We start from the raw sequence: 27752 nt of genomic DNA on the forward strand, positions 1-27752 counted from the left end.
CAAAATTATTCTATCTTAATAGTTATGGAAAAAATCAATTAATTGATTTATTTCCCAAAATGAGGGCTTACAAATTTTCCCAACCTTTTTTAGCCACTTTGGAATTCAAAGAAGGTAAATTAAGCAAGTGATGCTGAAAGTAATATATTTTTATTATGGGGAAATTGAGGTGTTATTTACTCCTTATATGGCAGAATTCCAAAATTTCAGAGCAAAAGATAGTTCAAAGACAATTCTAGTCAATATGAATCAAATGGGAGGAGTTTTTGTAAAACATAATATATAAGTGGTCAAATTTTGCTTGGACTCATTTAATGGGATAGAGTCTACTATCTCTTCAGGTAGCCTATTCCTTTTTTAGATGAACTTAATTGTCATGAATTTGGGAAAGTTTCTTATTATCACTGGACCTTCATTCCTACCCACAAAATAAGGGACTTTACAGCTAGCTTTAAATATTTATAAGTAAATTAGCTTTCCAAAACTCATCCAAAATGAACCTCTATATAGAAAAAACTTCCTGAGCTCATAATAGGTGAAAGAAAGATTTTTAAAAACAGGGATGTTCCTGGAATCCTCCAATTCCTTCTTCTCAATAATTGGCCACTTCTTCTGACTTTTCAAGAGGTCAGCCCCATTCACAAGCTTTCCTTATAATGTAATACAAAAGTAGGCAAACATGAGGAAAGAAAGAAATATACCATCTTGCTACTCCTTTTCAAAAGCAAAATCTTTTCCTGCCACTTTTTTATATATATCTGGAAAATTTCATAATGAGACTTTGATTATATTCTTTTTTCTCTCATATCAGGGCAGTTGTGGTGAATCAAGGTTTAGTTACTTTTGGGGAGGTTGCAGAAGAGAAAGAAGGAATAGTTTTTTGGAAGTTAGTCCAACTCCTCCTTTCCATTTTCAATTCAGTTTGGTGGGACATATACTTACTTCCTGTATGCAGTTCCACATGCCTTCAAGAAAGCTTTGTACTGAGAAAGAAGGTCGTATCTGGGAGTATCAGTCAGACTTTTCTCACCTAAAAATTGAGACAAATAGTTTTAAATGCATATTCTTTCTTATATACCATATAACATACTTTTGTGAAATTGATGTAAAGAATCATGAAAAATTAAAAACTTATAATTTAAAATCTTTGTTATATAGTTATAATAAAGTGCAGGATACATAAGTAATCAAGAGGAGTTCAAGAATTAAAGAAAAGGAAGTCTATTTTCATGCTTAAAGATCGTATTATGGGGGCAGCTAGGTGGCGTAGTGGATAAAGCACCGGCCTTGGAGTCAGGAGTACCTGGGTTCAAATCCGGTCTCAGACACTTAATAATTACCTAGCTGTGTGGCCTTGGGCAAGCCACTTAACCCCGTTTGCCTTGTAAAACCTAAAAAAAAAAGATTGTATTACGTATTAAGTATTTTAGACAGTCATAATTTCATGTTTACCATTGTATGTTGAAAATTTTTTCTAATATTCAATTTTTCCCACCCAGAACTTGTCTTCCTTCACTTTGTACAGGATAGTATGCTGTGTATAGAATATCTAGACTATGGATAATATTATAGAGGATCCTCCCCTATCTTACCAAAGGAAGTTTCTCCTTCCTGGAGTTTTTGGTTCTTATACTTGCCAAAAAAAAAAGTTTCTATTGACAAAAAGACCTTCCTTGTCCTTGTGCAATTTTTTTAGAAGAATTGATAATAACCTATGTTCTACCAGAGCTAGGTAATTATTGATGTCTCAACAAAACCAGAGAGATTAAGTATCAGAGAGAGAAAGGGAAGATAATAGTGGTGACAAACTGTTAAGCAAAGGGTAGGAACCTTTTTTTCTGCCAAGGACTATTTGGATATTTATAACATCATTCACAGGCTGTATTTGGTCAAACATTTAATTAATTTACCCCTAAAAAATTCCTAGATTTATTGAATGTTGAATTGTGCCTATGATTGCCTTGGCAGCAATTTGGCCTGCTGACTGAAGGTTCCCTGGCCTTCTGTTAAGGGAAGATGTATACTATAGAGATTTTTCTCTAAAATCTTAGAAAAGGTGCTCAGTTAATAAAGTAGAGGAGGGTGTTGTGATGGAGAGAATAGAAAGTGAGTGACATATACAATCAATTTAAGGAGAAGTAGCCAGTGAGGGCCCAGTTAAAATTTGAAATCAAGTCTCCCTGGCTCCAAGGGCAGCTTTCTATCTACTTCTCTAGACTGCTTCTTCTAGACTTCATATTCCTTGCTGAAAGTAAATTAGCTTGGTCTGTTGTTGTTGCTGGTGTTGTTTTTGAGGTTTGTTTGTTTTAGATGATTCCAAGTGACTTGATGAAAAGCATTCCATAAAATTAGATTTATTTCTTTTCTTCCAATCAAATAAATGTTCAGTAGTATAACCAAAACTAATCCAAAAGAATTACTTAGTAATTAAGGATAATAATTATATTTAACATGTTTCAAATACATTTTTATTAAATAATTATAAGTAATTTGACAATCTGTTGAACTATGACTTCACTGTATTTTAAAATATCATAAAAGAAAAACTTAACTCTCATAAACAGTATGAGATATATAACATTAGAAATAATGAATTACAGACTTTGTATATACCCAAAACCTAGATTTGTACATAGTAGGAGCTTGATATATGTTTATCGAATTAAGTATTGCTATTTATAAGGTAGGTTCATTATTACTTACCATCACATATTTAGACATACTTTTGTCAAAGACAATTTTTTAAATTTCTTTAACTGCCTTGCAAAAGATTTGTTAAGACTAAGAACATCCAAGTAGAAAGAAACTGTGAGGCAATGCTTAGAGCCAGTTTCTGGATTCACAAAGGACCTGGGTTCTAATCCTTCCTTTGATCCATACTGTCTGTATGATTGTAGACAAGTTTCTTTACCTTCCAGTGTCTCAGGTGACTCTCTAAGACTAGAAGAAACCAAAGAGTTGGCAATCACCAGATATAGAGGGATTCCCCAACAGCATTGAAACCACTGCCTCCTACCCCAAATAAAGAAACAAAAAAAAAATACACCAATAGTTTAATTGGTTTTCAAGCTGCATTTGGTGTGAGAGTAAGTTTTCTGAATAGAGTAATGGTTCTCGTCTTTTCTAACTTGGAGTATTTTCCATTTCAATTATACTTAGAAACCATCCTGAAACCAATCAAAACTCTTAAAGAAATCTTTGTAATGTCAACATTTTCACAGTCTTTAGGACAGGCATCATTTAGTTGCACCACTGGAAGATCCTCAATTCAGGTTCTGAATTAATGCCTGGATATTAGGGGGGAGGAAATGTTATTGACAGAGATATCTGATTTACGTTAATCTTTGATATGAGTTTTAGTTATATGAGGTTTGGTAGTTGATAGCATTAAGATGGTAGTAGGATTGACTTTGTTCTGATTTCTCAGATCAGACCCTAAATAAGTTTTTTGGGTTTTTTTTCCCCCTATGTTTCAGTACTTCATTTACAGCTGCATTCTGGGCTTGATATCCTGTTCTGTTTTTCTGCGGATAAACTATGAATTGAAAATGATGATCATGCTGATTGCACTTGTGGGTTACAATATCATCCTTTTACATACACATGCCCCTATTCTTGATGGCTACAGTAACTTTCTCATTGAAAGGTAGGTTTTTAGTGATGAATGTAAAAACAAAATTGAGTAGTGAGTAAATGCAAAATGGTAAGATGATTTTTATTATTCCATTGTTATAATATAGTAATAAGGGAATTGAGGACATCCTTGAAAAACATATGATAGTGTTTACACAATAATTATAACAATGGAACGGAAAGGAAAATGTTTGAAGGGAAAGATTACATAGATGTTTGTTACCAATATGCTACAAAATGCATCTGTATAATTGTCATGAGTATTGATTTGAGTTATGATTTGATATTCAGTGACATACTTTGAAGAGAAGAGGTTTTCTACAGTGTGCTAAAGTTGATAAAACAGAACCCAAAATTTCTTTCTGTATTAGGGGAACTTGGGGGAAATTATTTCATTAATTCTTACTGGTCTTAATACTGTTCCTGAAAGTTGATTTAGAAAATTATCTATTTTCACTTATAACTTCATATGAACTCATTTTTTTATTGCTACATTTTATTCTTTTTGGAAGAATTCTCCTCACTGGGAACTACATTGTATACCACAGCTTTGTTTTTTTTTTAACCAATTCCCCATTTGATGGACCTCTAATTTTTTTCCAGTTCTCTGCTATCACCAATTATGCTGTTGTAAATATTTTGGCATATATGGGGTCCTTTTATAATAATCTCCTTGAGTGTATATACTTAGCAGTGAAATCTCTGACTCAAAGGATATGAATATTTTACCTATTGTATTTTCCTAATGACAAATTGCTTTACAGAATGGTTTTACCAATTTGCAGCTCCACTAATGTCAGTCAACAAACCTTTATTAAAGCAATGAGCTGGGGATACAAATAAAAATAAAAACAACACACAAAATAAAACTGAAAAGTGAGAGGTGAGGAAAGGAAGGGGAGTGATAGTGATGTGTGTGAAGATGTGTGCTGAAGATCTCCAAAGATGTCCAAAAGCAATGTGGCTAGTGGGCAATGTGGAGGAAAAACTGTTTATTCCACACTTGAAATAAAGACCCTGGGGCCTATGGCCTACCCTCCAGTCAAAGGGTCCAATTAGAGGGCAAAGAGTACTGATAAGATCAGAGTGCCAAGCAGCTTTGATCTTATAGGATGATGAGATTTCCTAGTGACGTTTCCTATGAAAGGAAGGCCTGACAAAGTTTCAGATAAGTCTAAAAGCAGTGTATCTGGTGGGAAATGACATTAGTGTATCTGTCTTTCTACAAAGTAAATTTTTACAACTCCTCTAATCTGAATATTCCTTTTTTGTGCTCTTTGCTAATTTTTTGAATGTAAAGTAAAACCTAAAAATATTTGATGGGTTATTACTAGGTAACATGCCTGGGGGGGGGGGATTTGAATTTCCTTTTTTTTAAAGTGATTTGGAGTACTTTCATATAATAATTAATACTATAGGATATTGTTCTTGGGATTTTACTCTACTTCTTGGTTTTTCTTTATTTGTCTCCTGTCACTAAACAGGAAAATTGTATTTATGTTAAGTTTTTAACTTGGTCTTTAGAAAATGGTGAACTTCTCCTACCAGTTTCTAATAATAAGCTGTACATTCTGGAATGAAAAGTAGTATACTATGGTAATTAGAGAACTAGATTGAAGTTAGGAAGACAGGAGTTCAAGTATCTGAATAAATCTTTGAATCTCAAGAAACTCTTTAATTCTCATCTTTATTTTTTAGATAGGTTGAAGGTTCTACAACAATAAATTCAAACAGTTCAATCTCTCTTCTAAGATTTATTGACTTTTGGTACTTTAACATTACTTATTTCCTTAATAATTAATTATTTAGGTATAAATTCAATTAAACATTTATAAAAACCTATTTTATGCCAAGCACTGGGAATAAATTAAGAAAAAGAAGTGGTCACTGACCTCAAGAAATTTACATTAAGGGGTAGCTAAGTGGTGCAATGGATAGAGCATCATCCCTGGAGTCAGGAGGGCCAGAGTAGAAATCTGACCTCAGACACTTAATAATTACCTAGTTGTGTGGCCTTGGGCAAGTCACTTAATCCCATTGCTTTGCAAAAACAAAAAAAAAAAAATAACAGCAACAAAAAGAAATTTACAATAAAATGGGAGAAGACAACCCATAAAAGAAAACTGAAAAGTTGGGCAGTGGGAAACCAAAAGGAATACTGTTCTGCAGAATGGAAATCAAGTAGAGTTTATGATGGGTATAAGCTCTCTATGAAGCAAGATTTTAGGAGTTAAATTTAGAGGGAATTTAGAACCTGATTTGAGAAGGTATAGGGTATCCAAACCAGAATCAGAAAAAGAACAAGTTTGGGGAATCTCAGCTAAGTAGAATATAGCCTCCTAGCTAGCTTTCTTGTCAGTAAAGGAAATATCATCAAAGTTATCTGTTCCATCCATTCCACCTCATTTTACATATGAAGGAAACTGAAACCCAAAACCAATTAAGTAGCTTGACCAAGATCACAAAACTAGTAAGGCAAAAAAAGTTGGATTTTTACCCAAGTCCTCTGGTTCCAAATTCAATTCATTTTCCATTTCATAAAATTCAACCAAAAGTAAAGGAAATCTTTAAAAATATCTCTATAAAAGATGAAAAACCTTGAATTATCTGTACACAGCCTAATATGTGATTATAAATTTTGCCTTGGTAAGATTATTTGGTTTTATTATTTGATAAATTGTATAAAGATAAACATTTCTCTGCTTGGGCCTAGAGGTGAGATGTTCATTCATCAAAATATTTTCAGAAAATTGTTTTTTCCTCTTGTGCACTGAAAACATACCTAGAACAAATGTGAACTGAATTAAAAGTTTTTTTCTCCTATTCTGTTTTCAATGCAAGGCATTAAAAAGTTGTATGCTGTCCTCAATGGCAGATTAAGTGGAAGGTTGAAAGGAAACACATTAGGTTTAATTTAAGAAACAGTAATAATAATAACAATAATAATAATAATATAATAACTAACATTTAGTGTCTTCTGTGTTCCAAGTACTGAGATAAGTATAATTATTGTCTCATTTAATAAATAAATAAATAAATGTCTTGTTCAGTTTTCTTTCCCATATTTCCACATTTTCCAGTGTTCTAGAGATGGTAAATTTAAACAAATGATTGAACATTGATTCTTTCATTTACATTTTTAATTTTGGTTATTTAGTTTTTCAGAAGAGTGAAAATATCTTGTCTTCCACTCTACAAAATTCATATTGTACATATACAAATGTAATACATTTATATATGATTTTACAATTTAACAAGTATTTTTCTTATACTAAAATTATAAGATTAGTAATGAAAATATTTTCCCTCATTTTACATATGAGGAAATAAGGCATAAAGAAATTAGTTATTTTGTCTATGCCATTAACTAACAGAGAGTACAGTGAGCACCTGAGCCCTGGTCATCTGAATTGGAAGAATTAAAACCCAGTTCTTATGATTCTAAGTCAGAGCAAATTATACTATAATATGCTACTTTTAATTGGTGAAAGTAACCTATATTTGCCTTAAATTAAATTTATTTTGTTATTTGTAAGAAATAATTAAAAATTTCTCATAAAATTAAACAATTAGATAAAAAAACCCAAGATGTTTATTTCTCTATTATAGAAAGAAATCCAGTATTAAATTTCTAAAATAAATATTGTCACCTATCATTACTCATGTTCTTCACATTAAATCTATGATGTGTTCTAAATTTTCATTTATTAGATTTAAAGATCATGATTATGATATAAATCTGAATCATATTAAGAAAATTAGATTGAGAAATTTCTGACAGGCTTATTAGATATTCAGAAAACACAAGGTTAAGAGAGAATACTAGCACAATGGACAGCAGCCAGAGTTTGAAAATAACCTGATAGCTGTACCAAACAGGATAAAATTTAAGAAGGATAAATTTAACATTTTACAACTGGGTTCAAAAGATCAACTTCTTAACTTTCAATTGAAGGAGGCATGGTTAGACAACAGTTCAATCTAAAAATGATCTAGGGATTTTTAGTGGACTACAAGTTTAATATGAATCAACAGTATGTTATGTTGGTCCACAATAAAATTACTACAATACAATATTTGACTGCCTTAAGAGAACATAATTTATAGGGTGAAAAAGTAATAAAACTTGGTTTCTGTCTGGTCAGAACACTTAAACCTAGCTTTAAGTACCACATTTTAGAAAGCAGATTGATAAGCTGTGGAATGATCTGAGATATGTTATCAGTATGATGAAGGTTTTCAAGTTCATACCACATGAGAATCTTTTGAAGGAATTGAGGGTGTATATTCAGATAAAGACTCAAAAGGAATATGATAGTTTTCTTCAAATATTTGAAGGGAATAAACTTATTCTGTTTAACAAGAACATAATAAGGGCACAATAAGAAAAACTGGAAAGAAGTTACACACACAGATCATAAGTTTGAAATAAAAAACACACTCTGGATCAATAATTATGAGTAATTTACTTAACCTTTTAGAAACTTAGGGAGCAGCTAGGTGGTGCAGTAGATAGAGCACGGGTCCTGAAATCAGAAGGACCTGAGTTCAAATGTGGCCTCAGACACTTAATAATTACCTAGCTGTATGACCTTGGACAAGTCACCTAACCCCATTACTTTGCAAAAAGAAAAAAAAAGAAATTTAGTCTGTTTATGTGTAAAATGAGATAATAATATTTTCACTACCTTAAAGGGTTATTGAAAGAAAAATGATTTACAAAAAGGTCTCTATGAATGCAAGTTAATATTGGAATATCTACCATTCCTTAGAATTCTATGTTTCCAACTACCTTAGTCAAAATTTAAACATATACTTTCCCTTTTAGGAAGCCTTAAATACATTATTTAAGTAAATATTTGACATAGTTCACATTTAGTAATGATAATTTAGTAATGATATATGTATTTAGAACTACAGTTACTTGCACATAGATGTAATACTGTCACAAGGTCTTTATTTCTCAGATCACAGATGAAAAACACCTGTGGTAATAACATCTTCACGCTTATGTAGCCCACATAAGCTCTAAAGATACTTATCTAAATACCCATTCTCATAGACAAGTCTCAGATCCCAGCACAGAACTGCATTTTCAACACCACCACCTCATTCCCTGCTTCAGAGTTCTAGCTGTAACCCCCAAGGATTCAGGACTAATTTTCTAATACCACATCAGCTTAAACCCTGACCAATGTATTTCTCCAACTCCCCAAGATTATCAGTTTAGGATATTTTAGTCAATTAGCCTTAAGTGATTTCCAGAAAGAGATATTTGCTAAGATAGTACTATAAGACTAGTACAAAACATCCCTCCTAAAGTCTGAGATATATATATATATATATACACATACACACACTGTTCTATATAGAGTCTAAAGGAAAGTGGATTCAGGCTTAAGGGTCCATGTGGCAAAAGGGTTAACATAGTTTTTAGTTGCTGCCTGTACTTTTCTTACATTCATCAGGGTATGAATTTCACCTAAAGCATTGTGAATCTGTTTTGTCTGTCTTTGACTTTCAATATAGATTCTATTATCAGTCTGTGCTATCCTGGGATAACTATACTAATGAAAAGATATGAAATACAAAATCTTTCATAATTGTATAAATTCACAAATTCCCATTCCAGCTAGAGTTGGGGGGGTGGGGATGTCAAAGGAAACCTGGCCAAGGCCAAAGTCAAATCTTTTTCTCCCTACCCCCTTCCTTGCTAGCACTTACTCAGAAGTTTTTCTAGAAAGGTTCACTTTTCTTTCTTGCTCACCAATTTCTGGAACTCCCCAATTAAAGCTAGCAAAGTACTTTTAAACAGAATCTAGAGGATATGAAGAAATTCCTCAGTCAATTGAAACAGTCCTCTGGTGTCATTTTATTTAATCTAATGATCTCAAAGGTTTTTTACACAATCTAAAGTCTGAGTGAGAGTGATTGGTGACACATGTTAATCACTTTAAGGATAGATTACTATAAATCAACAATACTTTTATATTTAGTACTCAAAAGAGAAAGTTATGACCTCCATGAAGGTTGAAAAATTCTGTTTTACCATTTGTTGACTACTAAATATAGCCCTTCAAAGTTGTGAGAACTAAGTTTACTAAGAAATGAAGTTTTAAATTAGAACTTACCACAACCTTGGGCATTCATGATATTAAAAGCATGTAAATCTAGGGATAAATCTTCCCAACCTAGGAAGGAAGTTCCTAGAGCACTCAAAAAAAAGAAAGAAGACCAAGGACACATTCTTTATTCTCTCCTCCTGGATCCTTATTGTGTTCTCTACCTTAGCCTTCTGTACTACATTTAAACCAAACCTACTTCCTATAGTTTTCATTTCATCTTACTCTTAATTTTCATCATTTTTGTCACTTTTCTACTAACTCAATTTGTTTTAATATACTTATTGAAGCATAATCAAACAATCAAATATGCATAGTTTTAAATTTTGTATTTTTCTTTTGAAATTAGGTTACTCCATCTCTCCCAGGGTGGAAATGCATACTCATTCACTAGCCCAGTCCTGATACTGATATGTAAAGAAGTGCAGCTTGTTCCTAACCTGGGCTAATTTACCTGCCCTTTAGGCAGTCTGCTAGCCCTCTGTTTCCAGAGACTCACTCTATTGGTGCTTGGTTTAGAACAGACATTAAATCAACTTTAATCTTATTCCAGTTACTGAATCAAGCAATCCACCAGCCTTAGCCACTCTAGTGTCAGAAACTAAATGTCTGTTGAGAAATTAAGTCCCTATTATAAATACCTAAATTAATTACAAAGGACACATATGAAGGGAGATGCTATCTGCATCCAGAAAAAAGAATTGATATGCTTACATATAGATGGGGGGAGGGAAAGATGGATATATAGATAGATAGATAGATAAATGGATAGATAGATAGACACCCATACACACATACATATTTGTGTCTAAATGTAGTCATCCCTAGGGTAGGAGGAGGGAAGTGTAGAAAAAAAACAGGAAAATAAAAGAAATTTACTTCATAACTTTAATATATACTTAAAAGGAATAGCAAGTTGTACAAAATTGATTTACAGCCTTCATAATAATAATTATTATTATTACGTTTATCCTTCATTCTCGAAGAAGACCATGGCATCAGAAAGGTGATTCTATGACAAGCACATGAATTGCATTGGGGAGGTGGGGGGGCGGTGCTGTGCTAAGTCACCAACCTCACTTTCTCCTCCAGAATCATCTGGGTCCAGTGACCAGATATGAATCAGGACGACTGGAGATGACCCTGGGTATGAGGTAATCTGGGTTAAGTTGACTTGCCCAAGGTCACACAGCTAGTAAGTGGCAAGTGTCTGAGGCCATATTTGAAGGACCTGAATAGGAGGACTGGAGTTTGAATCCAGCCTCAGATATTTGCCACTTACTTGCTTTGTGACCTCAGGCAAGTCACTTAACCCTGATTACCTGGCAACCAGAGCCATCTCCAGTCATTCTGATACATATCTGGTCATTGGACCTAGATGGTTGCAAAGGAGAAAGTGAGGATGGTGACTTAGCAGAACTCCCCTCTCCCAGGGTAGAAATGTACATTCATTCACTAGCCCAGTCCCAATACTGATAGGTACAGAAGCTTTAGCATCTTCTATTTTTCTAACCTGGGGTACTTTACCTACCTTTAGGCAGTCTGTTAACCCCAAATTCAATTCACATGTTTGACGTGGCATCACTTCCCTGATGTTGTGGTTTTCTTCAAGAAGGAAAGACAAAAAAAACTATCAGGGAGATGTTGCTGTCAGTCATCTTTTTTAAAAATACTGTCTTATAAAAATATCTGCTTTATTCCATAAATTAAAAATAAAATAAATTAAAATGTTAGAAAATCAAGTATGTACCACCATGCCCTGCTAGAATAATCTTTTAGATAATACTAAACCCTTTTAAAAAAAACTGATTTTGCCAGTGAATCCATTTTAAAGCAAATTCATTGTAATATGATGAATGAAATCAACTTAAGAGACCACAGCTGCATAATATTTGTTTGTGTAAATATGGCTCATTATACTATATATTCCAAAAACAGGAAGAATATTTAATATATCTTTGCTCTTGTCCCTAGTCCACAATCTCCAGCACTTAATATGTCAGTAGATGTGATATTTGCTAGAAATGAATAATATAAATTTAAACATTTTCCTTTCAAAGATTATTTAATGGTTGTTTCTTTGTATAGATTAACTGAAATATTAGTCTTATGGCAATTTTTTTCCCAGACTAGATGAAATCACACAAATTATCCTTAATTTGAGTTTTAAAATAGCTATAAATACACACATAAGTAAAAGACTAAATATGACTAAAGTTGTGCCTGCACAAATAATTTATCTGTCCGTATTTTGTTTTTGTTGTGTAGACCAGGCATATGGAAAGACCTAAAGATTATGGGTTCTGTGTCTCTCTTTATATTTTTCATCACATTACTGGTTCTGGGGAGACAGGTAAGAAATCTGTTATTTCTACTAATAAGTATTTTTGTATGTACTTATATGTTTATTTTCATGCAACTACATCTGGGAACTACATGTGTCAAAGAGAGGATACAGCCCATAATGACAAGGTCTGGAAATACAACCTGAAGGGTAAATGCTCTCAACTCTGACTAGAACAGGCAAATGCTTTGAACACAGGAAGTCAATCTATGCTCTTAGTTCCATTTAAACCTTAAAATAGTAAGTGATCTTCTGAATCTATTAAAAAAAAGTCTATAATATTAGAAAATATGAGACTATTAAGTATCCTATAGGATTTTTCTTTTTATTTTGAAATACATATTTCGAAGTGTATTTCTGTCATTGTTTTTAATTGTTATTTTTAATGTGGATGTTTGCAAGCAGGGTGTTTAGTCTCAGGAAAAGAAGACTTCAAAGTTGGTATGATATCCATCTTTAGTATTTGAATGGTTTTGTCATGTGGAAGAGGTCTCAGAAAGCAAAACTAGAAGCAATGAATAAAGATGCAAAGAAAACCTTGCTAATAATTCAAGTTAGTGGAATGAGACACTTAAGGGGATAGAAGCTCCCCCTTATTCAAGTTATTTTTTTTTTCATTGCTGTTGTTTTGAGGCAATCAAGGCTAAGTGACTTGCCCAGGTCATACAGCTAGTCAGTGTCTGAGGCCAAATTTGAGCTCATGTCTTCCTGACTCCAGTGCCAGTGCTCTATACTGTGCTACTTAACTGATTTTCACTAAATGTTTGCAAAGAAAAGATGTTAATGAGGAAATTCTTGGTCAGGCTGAAATTAGACCACTTGGACTCCCTGAAATGTTGAAATTCTATGATTCCCGGGGCAGCTAGGTGGCGCAGTGGATAAAGCACCAGTCTTGGAGTCAGGAGTACCAGGGTTCAAATCTGGTCTCAGACACTTAATAATTACCTAGCTGTGTGGCCTTGGGCAATTGCCTTGAAAAAACCTAAAAAAAAAATTCTATGATTCCCTCCAAAAATCCCTGCTGTAGTATCTTAGTGTGCTCTGGAAATAACCAGGAGTTGTGGAAAGTTATTTTGGTGAGGAGCCATCTCTGGCAGGTCCCATCAAACTAAAAGCCTCCCAGTAGAGGCTCAGTGCATCTGCTATCCACATCTATATTAAGTAAGAGGTTCATTACATGGTATTAACTATAGTGATGAAAGATTTTGACCATAATAACTTATGGTCTACAGAAATTGATTGACCACCCACAAGGATCTAAAATCATAAGTCTTTGACACATTAAGATAATAAGCATTCTGGGACAGCTAGCTGATAGAGCACTGGCCTTGGAGTCTGGAGTACCTGAGTTCAAATCCGGCCTCAGACATTTAATAATTACCTAGCTGTGTGGCCCTTGGGCAAGCCACTTAACCCCATTGCCTTGCAAAAACAAAAACAAAAAAAAAAAACAAAAAAAAAAGCATTCCCTAAGATTCAAATAACTATTACATACAAGAGATAGGTACTTGTCTTTAGCTGGCACAATGTTCATTTACATGGTCTCTAAGGAGTCACCTAAAAGACACCTCCAAAAAAGAATTCCAGACACCCAATTAAATAACTGATAGAATCTCCTGAGAGAATCTAACCTAGGCCTCCCTTCTATTTAATAACAATTTTTCTTTCTTTTTTAAGTAACACAGGATAATAGAAAGCACCGAATTCAAAGTTTAACAAATGAAATTCATTTCCTAGTTCTGACATGTATTTCCTGAGTGGCTTCAAGTTTTAACCACTCTTTGCCTCATATATAAAATAATTATAAAAATACTTCACAAACCACCTCATAAGATTTTTGTGAACAAAGTACTTTGTAAATGTAAAAGCCCTATTGAAAAGTCATTATTATTATAATCATTATGATTTTCCTAGATACCTGATGTTCCAATATACTTAATGCATTCAATAAGTAATGTCAGTTTGTTTAAGCACAATTGTTTCTAGAAGCCTGTGGAAGTATTCTTGCCTATACTTCCTTCTTGAATCCAAATATGTTGCAAGCTCTTGCATTTTGGGAATAAAATTTCAAATGAAATTAGTATTTGTGACAGCAAAATAATTATCTTTTCTAATTTGTTTTTTTAATTTGCAAGGTGTAGTTATTTAAGAACTTAATTATTTTTGTATTATCAGTCTATAATGCATTTTGCCTTAAAGTTGATCTTTTCCATTACCATTCTTTTTTGAAACATGGAAAAAAAACAAATAAACATGTGTTTACTGCCTGAGTAAATTAATATTTTTCTCTTATTGTGTTAAGGGAAGATAATTTTTAAATTGGAATTTCATTTATGCAGAGATCAGTACTAAAAAACTTTACAGGTTCAACAAAAATAAAGGTGACAGTTTTTTTCATTGCTTAACTTAAAGGTTTATAAAGGGGAAATCTCTTTTAGTGACCTCTCCCTTTTCTTCTTCCAGTATGATAGCTATGTTCCTAATTTTCTTCTTTATTACTATAATTAAAGGAAAACATGGTTTTTTTTAAATTAATTTCCCTTCAAAACCTAAATCCAATAACTCTATGATCTTACAGTTGCAATACAATTTCATGAATATTATTACCATTCTCTCAGATATGAAATCCTCACTTTATATTAATGGATATTTTTCTTTCTTGGATGGGTGTATAAAGAGGACATATAAAATGAAGACAAGTTGAATCATTTGGGAAAAAAGAGTTTAAAGTGATGATGTGTAGGTGATTTTAGAATTTTCTAACATTATTATCACTTGAATACACATTCAAAAGGCAATTCTGGCTGGTACCAAAATTTATATTTCACGAGCAACATAGCCTTCATGAACAAACAAACCAGAAAAATTAATAAATTTGTAACAAAAAAAAACAGAATGTTTATCTACCTTTTAGAAAAACCCTAGAGTTCATTTTTCATGTATTATTCATTTAAGTTCTATACAACCAAAGTGCACATAGCAAATAGTTTGGGATTGTCACATTGAATGGTTACTTTAAAAGATTTCATTTTCTGTGTAAGGTTAATTATTTGATTATTAGTCTCATTTTTGAATATATGCCTATGTTTTCCCAAAGACCAAACAGATCTTTTTCTTACTAGGTGTTCGATTGAATTGTCCATTTGTTTAATAACCTGGTTCATTTTTCAAGGCGGTGTTCTGCTCTAAAAATGCATGGCTTAATTCCTATGGGAAATAGTCTGAGTTTTCAGGAGGGGGAAGGTAGTGAAGAAGATTTCAAGAATGCTTTAAAATAAATAGTTTTTTTAAATCTTCTCTGAAAATTCCCAGTGAATGATATCAATTTAAATTAAAGCAAATGAAAAAGAAAACACCTGAGTATACTTATGTAGGGCAAAGTAGACAAAATTTATAACTTGTAACCTTTCTCCCTCACTTTGAAAATGAGGGGACTTTATTTGTTTCTCATTTATGGACTAGATCCTTTGTTTATTTGTTCTTTTTTGGGATGTCACTTATATCTTCAGTCAACACAGAAAAGATTGCTCTATGTTCATCTGTATCTGTTTGTCAAATAAATGTCTATTGTGCCCAAAGTGCACCCTCTCTATTAGGCTGTTCTGTTCAAAAATAGACTCAATTAATCATTGTTATTTTCATTAATTTGCATCAAATGTGATAAATCATGAAGAAAAAAGTCTATAGTGAGAAAAGAAACATCTACACAGATTTATTTAAATGTATTTTATTGGAAGCACTTTTAAATTTGCCTGGAGTCTGCCTCTTTAGTTTTAATGACAATTCACTTTACTTGTCAAAGAATAAAAAATAACTATGTAGGAAATGTTTTCTTTGCTCCATATCTACATTATAAAGGACAGTTATTGAGTTTTTCCTGCTAGATGCAATGTTATTTTAACTGAATATATATCAAAATAAATTTGCATATAAATATAACTATACTTTCTCAATACTATTCAAATCTATCTGAAAACACCACATCTTTGTGTCGTCTATTCAGCTAAATAATGTTCACTGAAGGAGAAAAGTGATTGTATTTTTTCTAATTTTAAATGCAATCCAAAATTTAATATTATTGGTAAATCACGGCCAAAAACTGCAATGCTACATATACATATACATATGTGTGTGTGTGTGTGTGTGTGTGTGTTTAAACTTCCATATCAGCTGTTATCTTTCAGTAAATTAGCCTTTTGCTCAGTGCCATATTGGAAGGCAGTTTTCCATGACAGAAAGCTTTTTAGGGAGGGTGGACTATACTATGTTTTATCTCTTTAAAGCCTATTCGCTTTAGCAGGACAAGATGCCTATTGTTACTTTACCTCTGTGTCCTCTTGTAACAGAATGAATATTACTGTAGGTTAGACTTCCTATGGAAGAACAAGTTCAATAAAGAGCGTGAGGAAATTGAAACCATGGAGAACCTGAATCGTGTCCTGCTGGAAAATGTGCTCCCTGCCCATGTGGCCGAACACTTCTTGGCCAGAAACTTGAAGAATGAGGTCAGATACTCTCTGCTAATCAAAAATGGTCGTGCATGGGGTCATGGTCAGACTTTGCTGTGGAAAATGGAAATGGGGGCCAAGGGGAGAGAGAAATATTGGACAGTAACAAGTTTTTAATTTCCATCATATCATGATGTAGAAAGAAATAAAGACTTAAGAGTCAGGAGACTGTTTCAAATTTTGGCTCTGACATTTACTGGTGTATAACTTTGAGAAAATTGCCTACCCTATCTGAATCTCAGCTTCTTCAACTGTAAATGTGCTATCTGCATTACTTTTCACATATGGTCACCATAAGTAAATCTTGTTACACACTTTAATACACTAAAGAAATAAAGCTTGAATTCTAGGATAAGACACTGAAATATTATCCAGTTCAGTTCCCTTCCAGTTTGAATCAGGAACTAGAAGAGCCATGCTTTTGTTTTCATGTCTCTAGGCATCTGGATAAATGTAGGGAAAAAATCCATATGTTCATTCCAGCTAATTCTTAAGATCTAGATGTTTGACTGCATGTTTCAGTTTTCAGTTGCATATTGTACTTTAAAGATACCCCCTTGAGAATAATTCATCACTGTCCTCTGAGTTTTTCCATGTGCCTGAAAGATCCCTGCAATGTGTTTCATATTTCTTCAAGCAATATACCTAATTTTTCCTTCCTTCATCTCATCCCATGTCTAATAATGTCTCAGATTAACCCAACAAAGTAAGATATTTACTTCTTCCTACACCTAATTAAGCTTACTAACTTCATTTCTATTAATACTACTACTACAATTAGATCATAACTAGTATAAAACTTTTACTGCTTTGATCACAAACCAAAAATCTATCTATATAATATGAAGATTTTCCTGGTGATGCTAATCATATCGACATAATAATTTCAACAAGCAATTATTAAGTATCTATTCTATATCAGGTATTGTGAAAAGTACTGGAGATACAAAAGGAAATTAACATAACACTTATCCAATCAAAATTTCAAATGATTCTAAAGTTATTGTAAAAAATATATATGGGGGGGCAGCTAGATGGTGCAGCGGATAGAGCACTGACCCTGGAATCAGAACAACCTGAGTTCAAATTCGACCTCAGACAAAAATTACCTAGCTGTGTTACCTTAGGCAAGTCACTTAATCCCATTACCTTGCAAAAATCAAAAAAAAAATTTTAAACCATATTTAGATGAGTTATTTACAGTTTATTTCTAAAGAGTATTTGTGTGTAAAAATAATTGGCATAAAAGACATGAAGGACATAGATGGACACAGAAAGGAAGAAGATGGGTCACTCTGAACAGCCAAGGAAGCAATTCTATTCCATATACATTTTTGAAGGTTTGTTGTGTGCCTTACATCATGTTAACCACTAATCAGGGCTACCAAGGTGTATTCTCTCTCTCTCTCTCTCTCTCTCTCTCTCTCTCTCTCTCTCTCTCTCTCTCTCTCTCTCTCTCTCTGCATGTGTGTCTGTCTGTTTCTGTCTCCCTCTCTCTGTCTCTACTGTGTCTGTCTGTCTCTGTCTCTCTGTCTCTCTCTGTATGTCTGTCTGTCTCTCTATCTGTCTCTGTATGTGTCTCACTGTCTCTGTCTCTCTCTGTATGTCTGTCTGTCTCTGTCTCTGTATGTGTCTCACTGTCTCTGTCTCTACTCTCTGTCTGTGTGTGTGTCTCTGTCTCTCTCTCTTTGTGTGTGTCTCTCTGTCTCTCTGTCTTTCTCTGTATATATATATATGTGTGTATATGTATCTATGTGTGTGTATATAAATATATACATATATGTATATATTCAGAGTAAGAGAGAGATCTATATTTATTTCCCTTCCCTAGGAACTTGAGTCTTTGTAGTTCAAGTGGCGTTTCTTTAAAGAATTAAAAGAATCCAAAAATTTCCAGAGACTTTTTTTGTGAACCTTAATAGAAGGAAAGTGGGCTAAGTATTATATATATACATTGGATAATTCAGTACCAAATTTACACAAAAAAACCCAAAAGTGTTCCACTTGTCAAGGAAATTCAGTCTTTTCTTAGTGAAACCATAGGAATTGTTGAAGGTTATCCAACTTACTTAAGATGGGAATTATTTCCTTTGAATAATCACAGGTTTCTAATTTTGCCATTAAATTATTAGGAATAGAAGGTTTGCCCTTAAAAAGAAATAATAGGTCCAATCGGGTCTTGGAGAACAGATGCAGTCGTGTAGTGGGCAGAGGACTGCATTTGGACCACAATTCCACCTCTGCTAATTACTGCCTTTGTGACTTTAGGTAGGACACTTTCCTGTAGGCCTCAGTTTTCCTCTCTACAAAATGAGAAATTGCCACTTGATATTCTCTAAGGTACCTTTCAGTTTTACATCCTGTAAATGTAAAACAAGAAATTACTGTCCCCTCCCCTCACTACTTGGTGTTCAGTTTCATGTTACATAAAATCCAAGGGTCATACCTATGAAATCTCAAGAACTATTTAATGGTAATAATAATAAGGTCAAACTCTAAGTTCATCACATACATCAGGTATCAGATATATAGAAGAGTAAAACATAAGGGAAAATGATATCGCCAACATTTCCTAGCCAGCCTCAGTGACTCAAGGATGTACATATGTTCTTATAGAATGTGCTATTGGTTTAATTCATTTTGCAGAAGAATGATGCTTTGAAAGATAATATAAGCTAGCATTTTATAGCATTTTAAAGTTTGTAAAGTGATTTCTATAGACTATTTAATTAGATCCTCACAACAACCCTATTGTAAGTCATATTAAAATAGAAATTGAGAATGAAAGAGAAAGAGATTGAGTGAATTGTCCAGGACCATATAGCTAATCAGTGTCTGAGAAAAGATTTAGACTCAGATCTTACTGACTGCAAGTCCAGTGCCATATCCACTGAGTTATCAAGATGCCTTGATAAAGCTAATTTTTTTCTAAAGATTTTGTTAAAGTTTGAGAAATAAACTCCCCATGGGTGATTTTCCATCTTTTCAAGGAAATACTTTTCTGTTCCTTGTTAAGAACATCCCCACCCTTTCCTTATATCTTCAGCCAGTGACTCCCACCACCTCAGGAGCCTCCTTTGTACTTCTTTCCTGGTCAGAAATTTCATCCCAAACTATAGTCAAAAGCAAATGAGCAGCTTCTTTGTAATGTTTCTTTGTGGGAAACAAATGAAATTAAGCTAGTAACTAAATAGGAAGAGTAGTCTCCCAGAATGAAAAAAGAAACAAAAGTTCTTTTTGAGTTTAGAAGCTTTTCCTTCCATATATATTATTGCATCATACTATCTCTCATCCATTCTAATTATGCTTTTCCAGTGGAATATTTTAAAAATTCATTGGTCCTTGATACAGTATTTTGAGGTTTGATTTTTTCACCAACACAGAAGACAAATACTTAACAATTTTAAGAGTAGCTGTGACTAAAACATTTGCACTGGAAAATGATGGCAAATAAAACTGTAAAGCCAACTTTTAAATGCAATCTTTAGAAATTGCTTTGCTGATAATTTTTATATTCAACTAAAAAATTCAGCTGTAACTCAAGCACGGGAAACCATTTTAATCATTTTATTTTGCTGAAATTCACCTGGCATCCAAAAAAATTCCTGAATAAACCTAGGAGGTAATATTGCAGAAAGATTATTAGTAACTCCAGTAACAGAATTTTTTAAATGCTGAATGAGAATGGTAGTTTTAAGTTTTATAATGCCTGTGTTTGACCCTATAATCCAGTCAAAATGACCTTGAAGTTCTCACACATAAAACACCAACTCTTGTCCCCAAAGACTTGAAATCACTCTTTTCTTACTTCTCTCTTAGAATCTTGTTTCATTCAAAATTTAGCTCATGTATTGTATTATACCTGAAACCTTTCCTGATCTCCATAGTAGCCAGTGCTTTTCTCTACCAAATTACATTACAATTACTTTGCATAAAGTAAAGACTGACAGATTGCTTTCCTTGGGGGTGGAGTAAGTTTGGGGGGAAAATTGTAAAACTCAAATAAAGTCTTTAATTAAAATAAATAAATAAATGAATGAATGAATATAAATTTTTAAAAAATTACTTTGCATATATTTACCATTTCCTAATAGAATAAGCTCCTTAGGGGCAAAAACTATTCTATTTCTCTCTTTTTCTTCCCAGTCTAGCACAGAGGTTGAGAATTTTTAGTCACTTAATAAATGTTTATGGATTGATCTCAAGAGAAGTTGGCTTTAGTGAAAAGTACAATGGTATAATTACATCATGAATTTCACTGTTTAATTAAAGGCACTGCTTGAGATCAGGTATTGGGAATAGACAGCACTGAATAGTAGACTAGGATATTAAATCAACAATATATCATTTTATAATGATTTTTTTCTAGTCTTTGTTTCTTAGACCACCAGTATCCATCTTAAGGGAAACAGCATTAATATAGAATTATTCTTCCAAAACCCATTGCAAATATGACTATAGAACACTCTATCTAATCCATTTTGAATGAACTCTTAAGCATAATTCTCAGAACTGACACTGTACTGCTTGAGCTAATCAATGTGCAAGCAGGCCTAACCAAAAATAGCTGAAGAAGACTTGATATCATGCTATGGTATTTTTCATTCAATTTGCCTCATTAGTGTACTTCAATGATGCACAGTTTCTGAAGTGAGATATAAAATATCCTATGCCTAAACAGAGAAAAGTTAATTTAAAACTAGCTTAAAATTACTTCACATTGTAAGGGTGGGTAAGTTGCACAGTGACAGGCCTGGAGTCAGGGAGTCTCATCCTCCTGATCTCAGATCCAGTCCCTAGCACTTACTAACTGTATGACCCTGAATAAGTCACTTAACCCTATTTGTCTCAGTATCTCATCTTCAAAAAAAGGGAAACAACTCCAGTATCTTTGCCAAGTAAACCCCAAATGGGGTTAAAATGAGACATGAGTGAAAAATGAGTGAAAAACTGATTATCTCCCCAATAAAAATAGAGATTTTTTAAAGAGGAAAGTAATTTTCAACTTATATTTTTTAATTTTTATTTTTATTTTGAATTTTCACAATTTTTCCCCTAATTTTGCTTCCCTGCCCCCCACCCCTCACAAAAGGCAATCTACTAGTCTTTACATTATTTACATGGTATACACTGATCTAAGTTGAATATGATGAGAGAGAAATCATATCCTTAAGAAAGAAAAATAAAATATTGTGCCTGATTGTTGCACTAATAGATTGGGCAAGTCCAACCAGTTTGGTCATCACCCCTATGTTGCTACCAAGGTGCACAGTGTTCCTCTGGTTCTGCTCATCTCACTCAGCATCATTCTATGCAAATCTTTCTGGCTTTCCCTGAATTCCAATGGCTTCTAATAGAACAATAGTGATCTATCCCATACATATACCAGAATTTGTTAAGCCAATCCCCAATTGAAGGACATTTACATTAATTTCCAATTATTTGCCACCATAAACAGAGTTACTATGAACATTTTTGTACAAGTGATATTTTTTATACATTACTAAAATATTCTTGTTTAAGAGTAAACATAATACCTCCTCCCCCAAAAAAATATAGACCATCATGAGAAGTAAAGTAAAGAAAAAGAAAAAAAATGTGTTTTAGTCTGTGTTCTGATACCATCAGCTCTGTCTCTGGTAGATCACATTTTTTATAAGTCCATCATAAAAGTTACTTCCATATTTTTGCACTGTTGCAAGTCCCTCATATTTTACCCTTCTCCTCCATTCTCTATGCTTCACCTGAATCCTGTATTTGAAGGTCAAACTTTCTGTTCAGCTCTCGTTGGTTCAAAAGGAACATTTGAAATTCCCCTGGTTCATTGAAGGTCCACCTTTTTTCCCCTGGAAGAAGATGTTCAGTTTTGCTGGGTGGTTGATTCTTGGTTGCATTCCAAGCTCTTTTGCCTTCCAGAATATTATATTCCAAGCCCTACAAGCTCTTAATGTAGTTACTGCTAAGTCCTGTGTGATCCTGACTGCAGCTCCATGATACTTGAATTGTGTCCTTCTGGCTGCTTGTAGTATTTCCTCCCTGACTTAGGAGTTCTGGAACTTGGCTATAATATTCCTGGGGGTTGTTGGGGGTATTTTGGATCTCTTTCCAGGGGAGAATGGTGGATTCTCCCAATTTCTATTTTGCCCTCTGCTTCTAAGATGTCAAGGCAATTTTCCTGTAGGATTTCTTTAAAAAATAAGGTCAATGAGGTGGCTAGGTAGTGCAGTAGATAGAGCACTGGACCTGGAGTCAGGAGTACCTGAGTTCAAATCCGGCCTCAGACTTAATAATTACCTAGCTGTGTGGACTTGGGCAAGACACTTAACCTTATTGCCTTGCAAAAAAACCCTAAAAATAAATAAATGAATGAATGAATGAATGAATAAATAGATGAATAAACAAACAAATAAATAAATAAATAAATGAGGGCAAGTCTCTTTTCCTCCTGATCATGACTTACAGGTATCACAATAATTTTTAAATTATCTTTCCTGAATCTGTTTTCCAGATCAGTTGTTTTTACAATGAGATGTTTCACATTTTCTTCTAATTTTTCATTCTTTTGGTGTTGAAGTATTATGTCTTCACTCCTTGTAAAATCATCAGCTTCCTTTAGCTCCATTCTACATCTGAAGGAAGTAGAGAGAGCTTTTCCTCAGAGAGTTTCCTTGTCTCCTTTTCCTTCTGGCCAATTTTCTTTTTAAAGCAGTCTTCTCCTCAATAACTTTTTGAACTGTTTTATCCATTTGGCTTATTCTGGTTATTTTCTTCAGCATTTTTTTGTATTTCCTTGACTAAGGGGCTGACTTCTTCTTTGTTTTTCCTGCATCCCTCTCATTTCTTTTCCCAATTTTTCTTCCATCTCCCTTACTTGATTTTCAAAATCTTTTTTGAGCTCTGTCACACTGCCTGAGCCCAACTTCCATTTTTCATGGAGTCTTTAGATGCAGGAACTTGTACTTCCTCATCTTCAGATTGAATATTTTAATTCTTCTTGGGATCACAGACAATGTATTTCTCAATGGTGTTCCTCTTTTTTCTCTGTTTACTCATTTCACCAGCCTATGCCTGGTTTGGGGGTGCTTCCTGAGCTTTTGAGTATTATTGGGACATCTGCTTTGGGGTTGTTTTTTTTTGGTATACCCCACTGGGACCTTTATTCCTCCAAGGCCATATGCTCTCTTGCCTGTGCTTTGATATGTAGCTGACCACAGGCACTCTGCCCTGCCCTGGAACTGTGAGAAGGATCCCTGCTATCTTAGTATAGAAGGCCAAACTGCAACCTGGATCTGAGTGCAAACATCATAGTCCTGCCTCAGTGATAGCAGAGAGCTTTCTGCCATCTTCCCTGACTCCCTTACCATCAGTGGGCTGTGCTATGAAGGTGCAGGCTGGTTTCCTCCCCATTCTCACTGCAGGTTCTGCGATCAGTGTTCTCACTCCACACTCATTCTGGTATAGAAGAGTTCTCTCACAGCCCCTTCAAGCTGTAGGTGGTGATTCCTGGGGTGGGATGGGATGGGCTGGGCTGGGCTGGGCTGCACTGTGGCCACAGCTTTTTTCCAACCCCGGGTCTCGGTGAAACACACCTTTCCCACAGAACTTCTAAGTTATCTTAGACTGGAAAAATGTATCACTCAGCCTTTCTTTGGGTTCTGCCCCTCTAAATTTTGGCTAGAGTCATAATTTGTTGGCTTTTTGGAATTTTGGAGGTAAAGAGTTTTTGGGAAATGATGCCTTCACACTGTCGTCTTGGCTACTTCTAATATAAGTTAACTTCATAGATAGATAGATAGATAGATAGATAGATAGATAGATAGATAGATAGATAGATATAGATAGATAGTAGATAGATATAATATAATATATATAATCATTCATTTTTATGATTTTTGAGTTGCAAATTTTCTCCTTCCCTTCTTCCACTTCTCGTTCCCCAAGATGGCAAGAAATCATATTCAACATATTTTCACATTAGTCATGTTGTGAAAGAAGAATCAAAATAAAAGGGGAAAATCATGAGAAAGGAAAATAAAAATTATATGCTTCAATCTCCTTTCACTCCATAGTTCTTTATCCATCTTGAGTCTTTAGGACTTTTCTTGGATCATTGCATTACTTAAAAGAGCTAAGTCTATTATAGTTTATCATTATACAATGCTGTAATTAGTGTATACATTGTCCTTCTGATTCAGTAAAGTCAGGTAGGGACTGTTTCAAAATTTCATTATTCCAAGATTTCCAGTGACAATGAGAAAATTCCAACAAGTATATGTCCTTCTATCCTTGAATAGAGACTTCTCTAATTCAATATTAACACTCATAATCTATATTGATATAAGAAATATAAATTTTCCTTTGGAAAGGAAATTGATTTCTTTGAAAATACCAGTCATAATTCCCATTAACTAAATACTTTTAAATAAAAAGTGATGTCAGCAACAATATTGACAGTTAAGGGATGTTACTTAAGCATTTATTCTCTAAAGTGCAGCTTAATTGAAAGCTTTTTTCAAAACATATATAAAACAATTTCCACTAGAATTATCTGGTTCTGCATCAAAACACCTTCTCTCTTCATCCTCAACTGTTTCCTGCTATCAGTAGGTTCAGGAGCCAGAAAACATTTGTTACAACAAGAGTTGTTCTATTTGCATCATGTGGAGTTTCCAGACTAGTTTGTTGTGTCAGAAACATTTGTAAAGAGCCACTGGGATGATTTTGAAAAGACTTTATTTTGTAGTCAAATCTGTATTCCCCGCCAAAGTCCTGGGTGGTATTGCTTAAATATGACTCTACTAGGCCAGGCTACTTAATTCCATACCAGCTGAAGTATGATCAAAATTGGTGGCAGGTGTCACCAAAGACATTAATGTAATATACTTTGCAAGCAAACAGTACCACCCTTAATCATTCTAAAAGCTCCTTAAATTGATTATTCAATGGTGTCATCACTCAAACTTGTAAATTGTTCTTCTGGACTCTCAGTATATAAATGCTAAGTTAACTCCAAATATCAGTTCTGGCTCAAGTGATTCTGCCTTTCATTTCTAAATGAATCAAATTCTCCTCTGTATCCAAATTACGACTAAGTAATAAATTAGGTAGGGAAAGTGATCCTTTAAGACCCTCAAGTAGTAATCCTACAGAGCACCCACCCAAAGTGCTCTGGAAAGTTATAGAATCATTGGGCACAAAGACCAATAATTACATTTTGTCACATTTGAGGACTGACAGAATAGGATATCTAAAGTCACAGAGCATGATAAATTGGAACGTCACTGGCCTTGGAATCAAAAGACCTGGTGGAATCCAGTTAAAGTTCAACTATGAATTAACTCTATAATGATGGTCAAGTACGACAACAACAACAACAATAATAATAATAATTTAAGGTTAATACTTTAAGATTTATTACCTGATTTCATCATAACACTCCTGAAAGATAGATGACAGGTATGGTTATTTTCATCTATAAAAAGAAAAAGTTGGACAAGAGAATCCTCAAGATCTCTTCTAGAATTGACATTCTACATAAGTGTGTAAACACTGATCTTGAAATACCGCTAATTCCTACCCAGTGAGTCTAGAGAAACAGGGGCAAGGTTGGAAGGGATAGATAAAGTAGGAAGCCTCCTACTGTGAAATATTAAGGAGTTGGAGTTTCAACAGTTTTTGAAAACAATAATTCCATAAATTTTTATTCTTTATGATTCACAAGAATCAATTTTTGTGACAAAACAAGCCTTGTATGTAAGAGTGAGTGGAGATTTAAAACTTCTAATGGATAATAGCACACAAAATAATTTTCCAGTTTTGTCCAAGAGACCCAGATGCTTTGTCCTAAATCTTTTTAATGATCATTCACTTCCTTTCCCCATCCTGATCTTCCTGAGATAGAAGAGCAGGCCTTGATGATCTATTCTCAACTATAGGCAGAATAATAATGTGTTCCTTTTAAAATCAAATCAATATCAGAAATTTTTGGAATCTTCTAGAATTTTTAGGAAAGCTTCAAACTCAACAAGGAATTTCTGATAGACTACAGAGAACTTGTAAGAAATGTGGACCAAGCCTCTCTTGTTTTTAGCAGTTCCTTTCCCCTACCCTGTCAACACACACACACACACACACACACACTTAAAATTACTATATGATATTATTTGGCCAACATAGCCTCAAATGGTACTATTATCTGCTATTGTCTGAACCTGAAGATGCAGAATCAGCCCAGATGACTCCTAAATGGAGCTTACAATGCTATGTTCAAACCCCAGAACACTGCATCAGTTCTTCCACAAACATAGAAAACACCTGAAGTGGAAATACACAGAACACACACCACCTGCTCTCCTGACTACCTTCCTATAAGACCAAGCACACCTACAAAGCACACTAACATACCTGGGGAAGAAAATAAAGGAACCCAAGCTTGACACAGTCATGTCAACTGAAAGCATTTAGAGCCCTCCCTGCCTTCTCCTTACACTCTTTCCATATTACCATCATGTAGACTCACAGTGAAAGCTAATTTGCTTGCTTGACTTTCTTTCTCTTCTTCACAGATATCTAGGAAGTACAGAGTAAAATTATGGACCTGAGTTCAAATCTAACCCCAGACACTGAATGACCTTGAGCAAGTCTCTTAACCTCTGTTTGCTTCAGTTCCCTCAACTGTAAAATGATGATTTAACCTTCCTCACAGGGTTGATGTGAGGATCAGATGAGTACCTGGTTAAATGTGTGTTCCCTTTTCCCTTCCCCTTATATATCCCAGATGAGCAAAGCTCATGTGGTAATGAGCACCTGGATTTAGGTAATTATGGTGGAAATTATGAGGAAGAGTTGAATATGGGCATAATAGATTCAATAGGACTAAGTACCTGAGAGGACAAATGTAAGATAATATTAAAACTTCATACTTGGGAGGGTGGGTCATGCTACTGACAGAAGTAATTCATTCAAAAAGAGTAGGTTTGTGGGGAGAATAACAAGTATAGTCCTGTGATTCTGACATACACAAAGGGACGTGCAGGTAGAATTCTGAATCTGTAAAGACAAGTCCAGTGAGATAGATCAGATAATAATACATTAATTTTATTTGTGTTTAATAATCTACAAAACCACATTCTAGACATTATCTCA

The 27752-nt window shown here is 34.0% G+C and overlaps 1 protein-coding gene across 1 annotated transcript in view; it reads left to right on the plus strand.

The window, feature by feature from the left end:
* Positions 1-27752, plus strand: part of ADCY2 (adenylate cyclase 2) — a 553319-nt gene that overhangs the window by 500589 nt on the left and 24978 nt on the right. The window contains exons 18-20 of the mRNA XM_074199408.1: positions 3477-3646; positions 12024-12108; positions 16446-16604. Coding sequence (XP_074055509.1) covers positions 3477-3646; positions 12024-12108; positions 16446-16604 — 414 coding nt within the window. The remainder of the gene's footprint in view (positions 1-3476; positions 3647-12023; positions 12109-16445; positions 16605-27752) is intronic.

Source organism: Macrotis lagotis, chromosome X (assembly GCF_037893015.1).
Source record: "Macrotis lagotis isolate mMagLag1 chromosome X, bilby.v1.9.chrom.fasta, whole genome shotgun sequence".
NCBI classification, from domain to species: domain Eukaryota; kingdom Metazoa; phylum Chordata; class Mammalia; order Peramelemorphia; family Peramelidae; genus Macrotis; species Macrotis lagotis.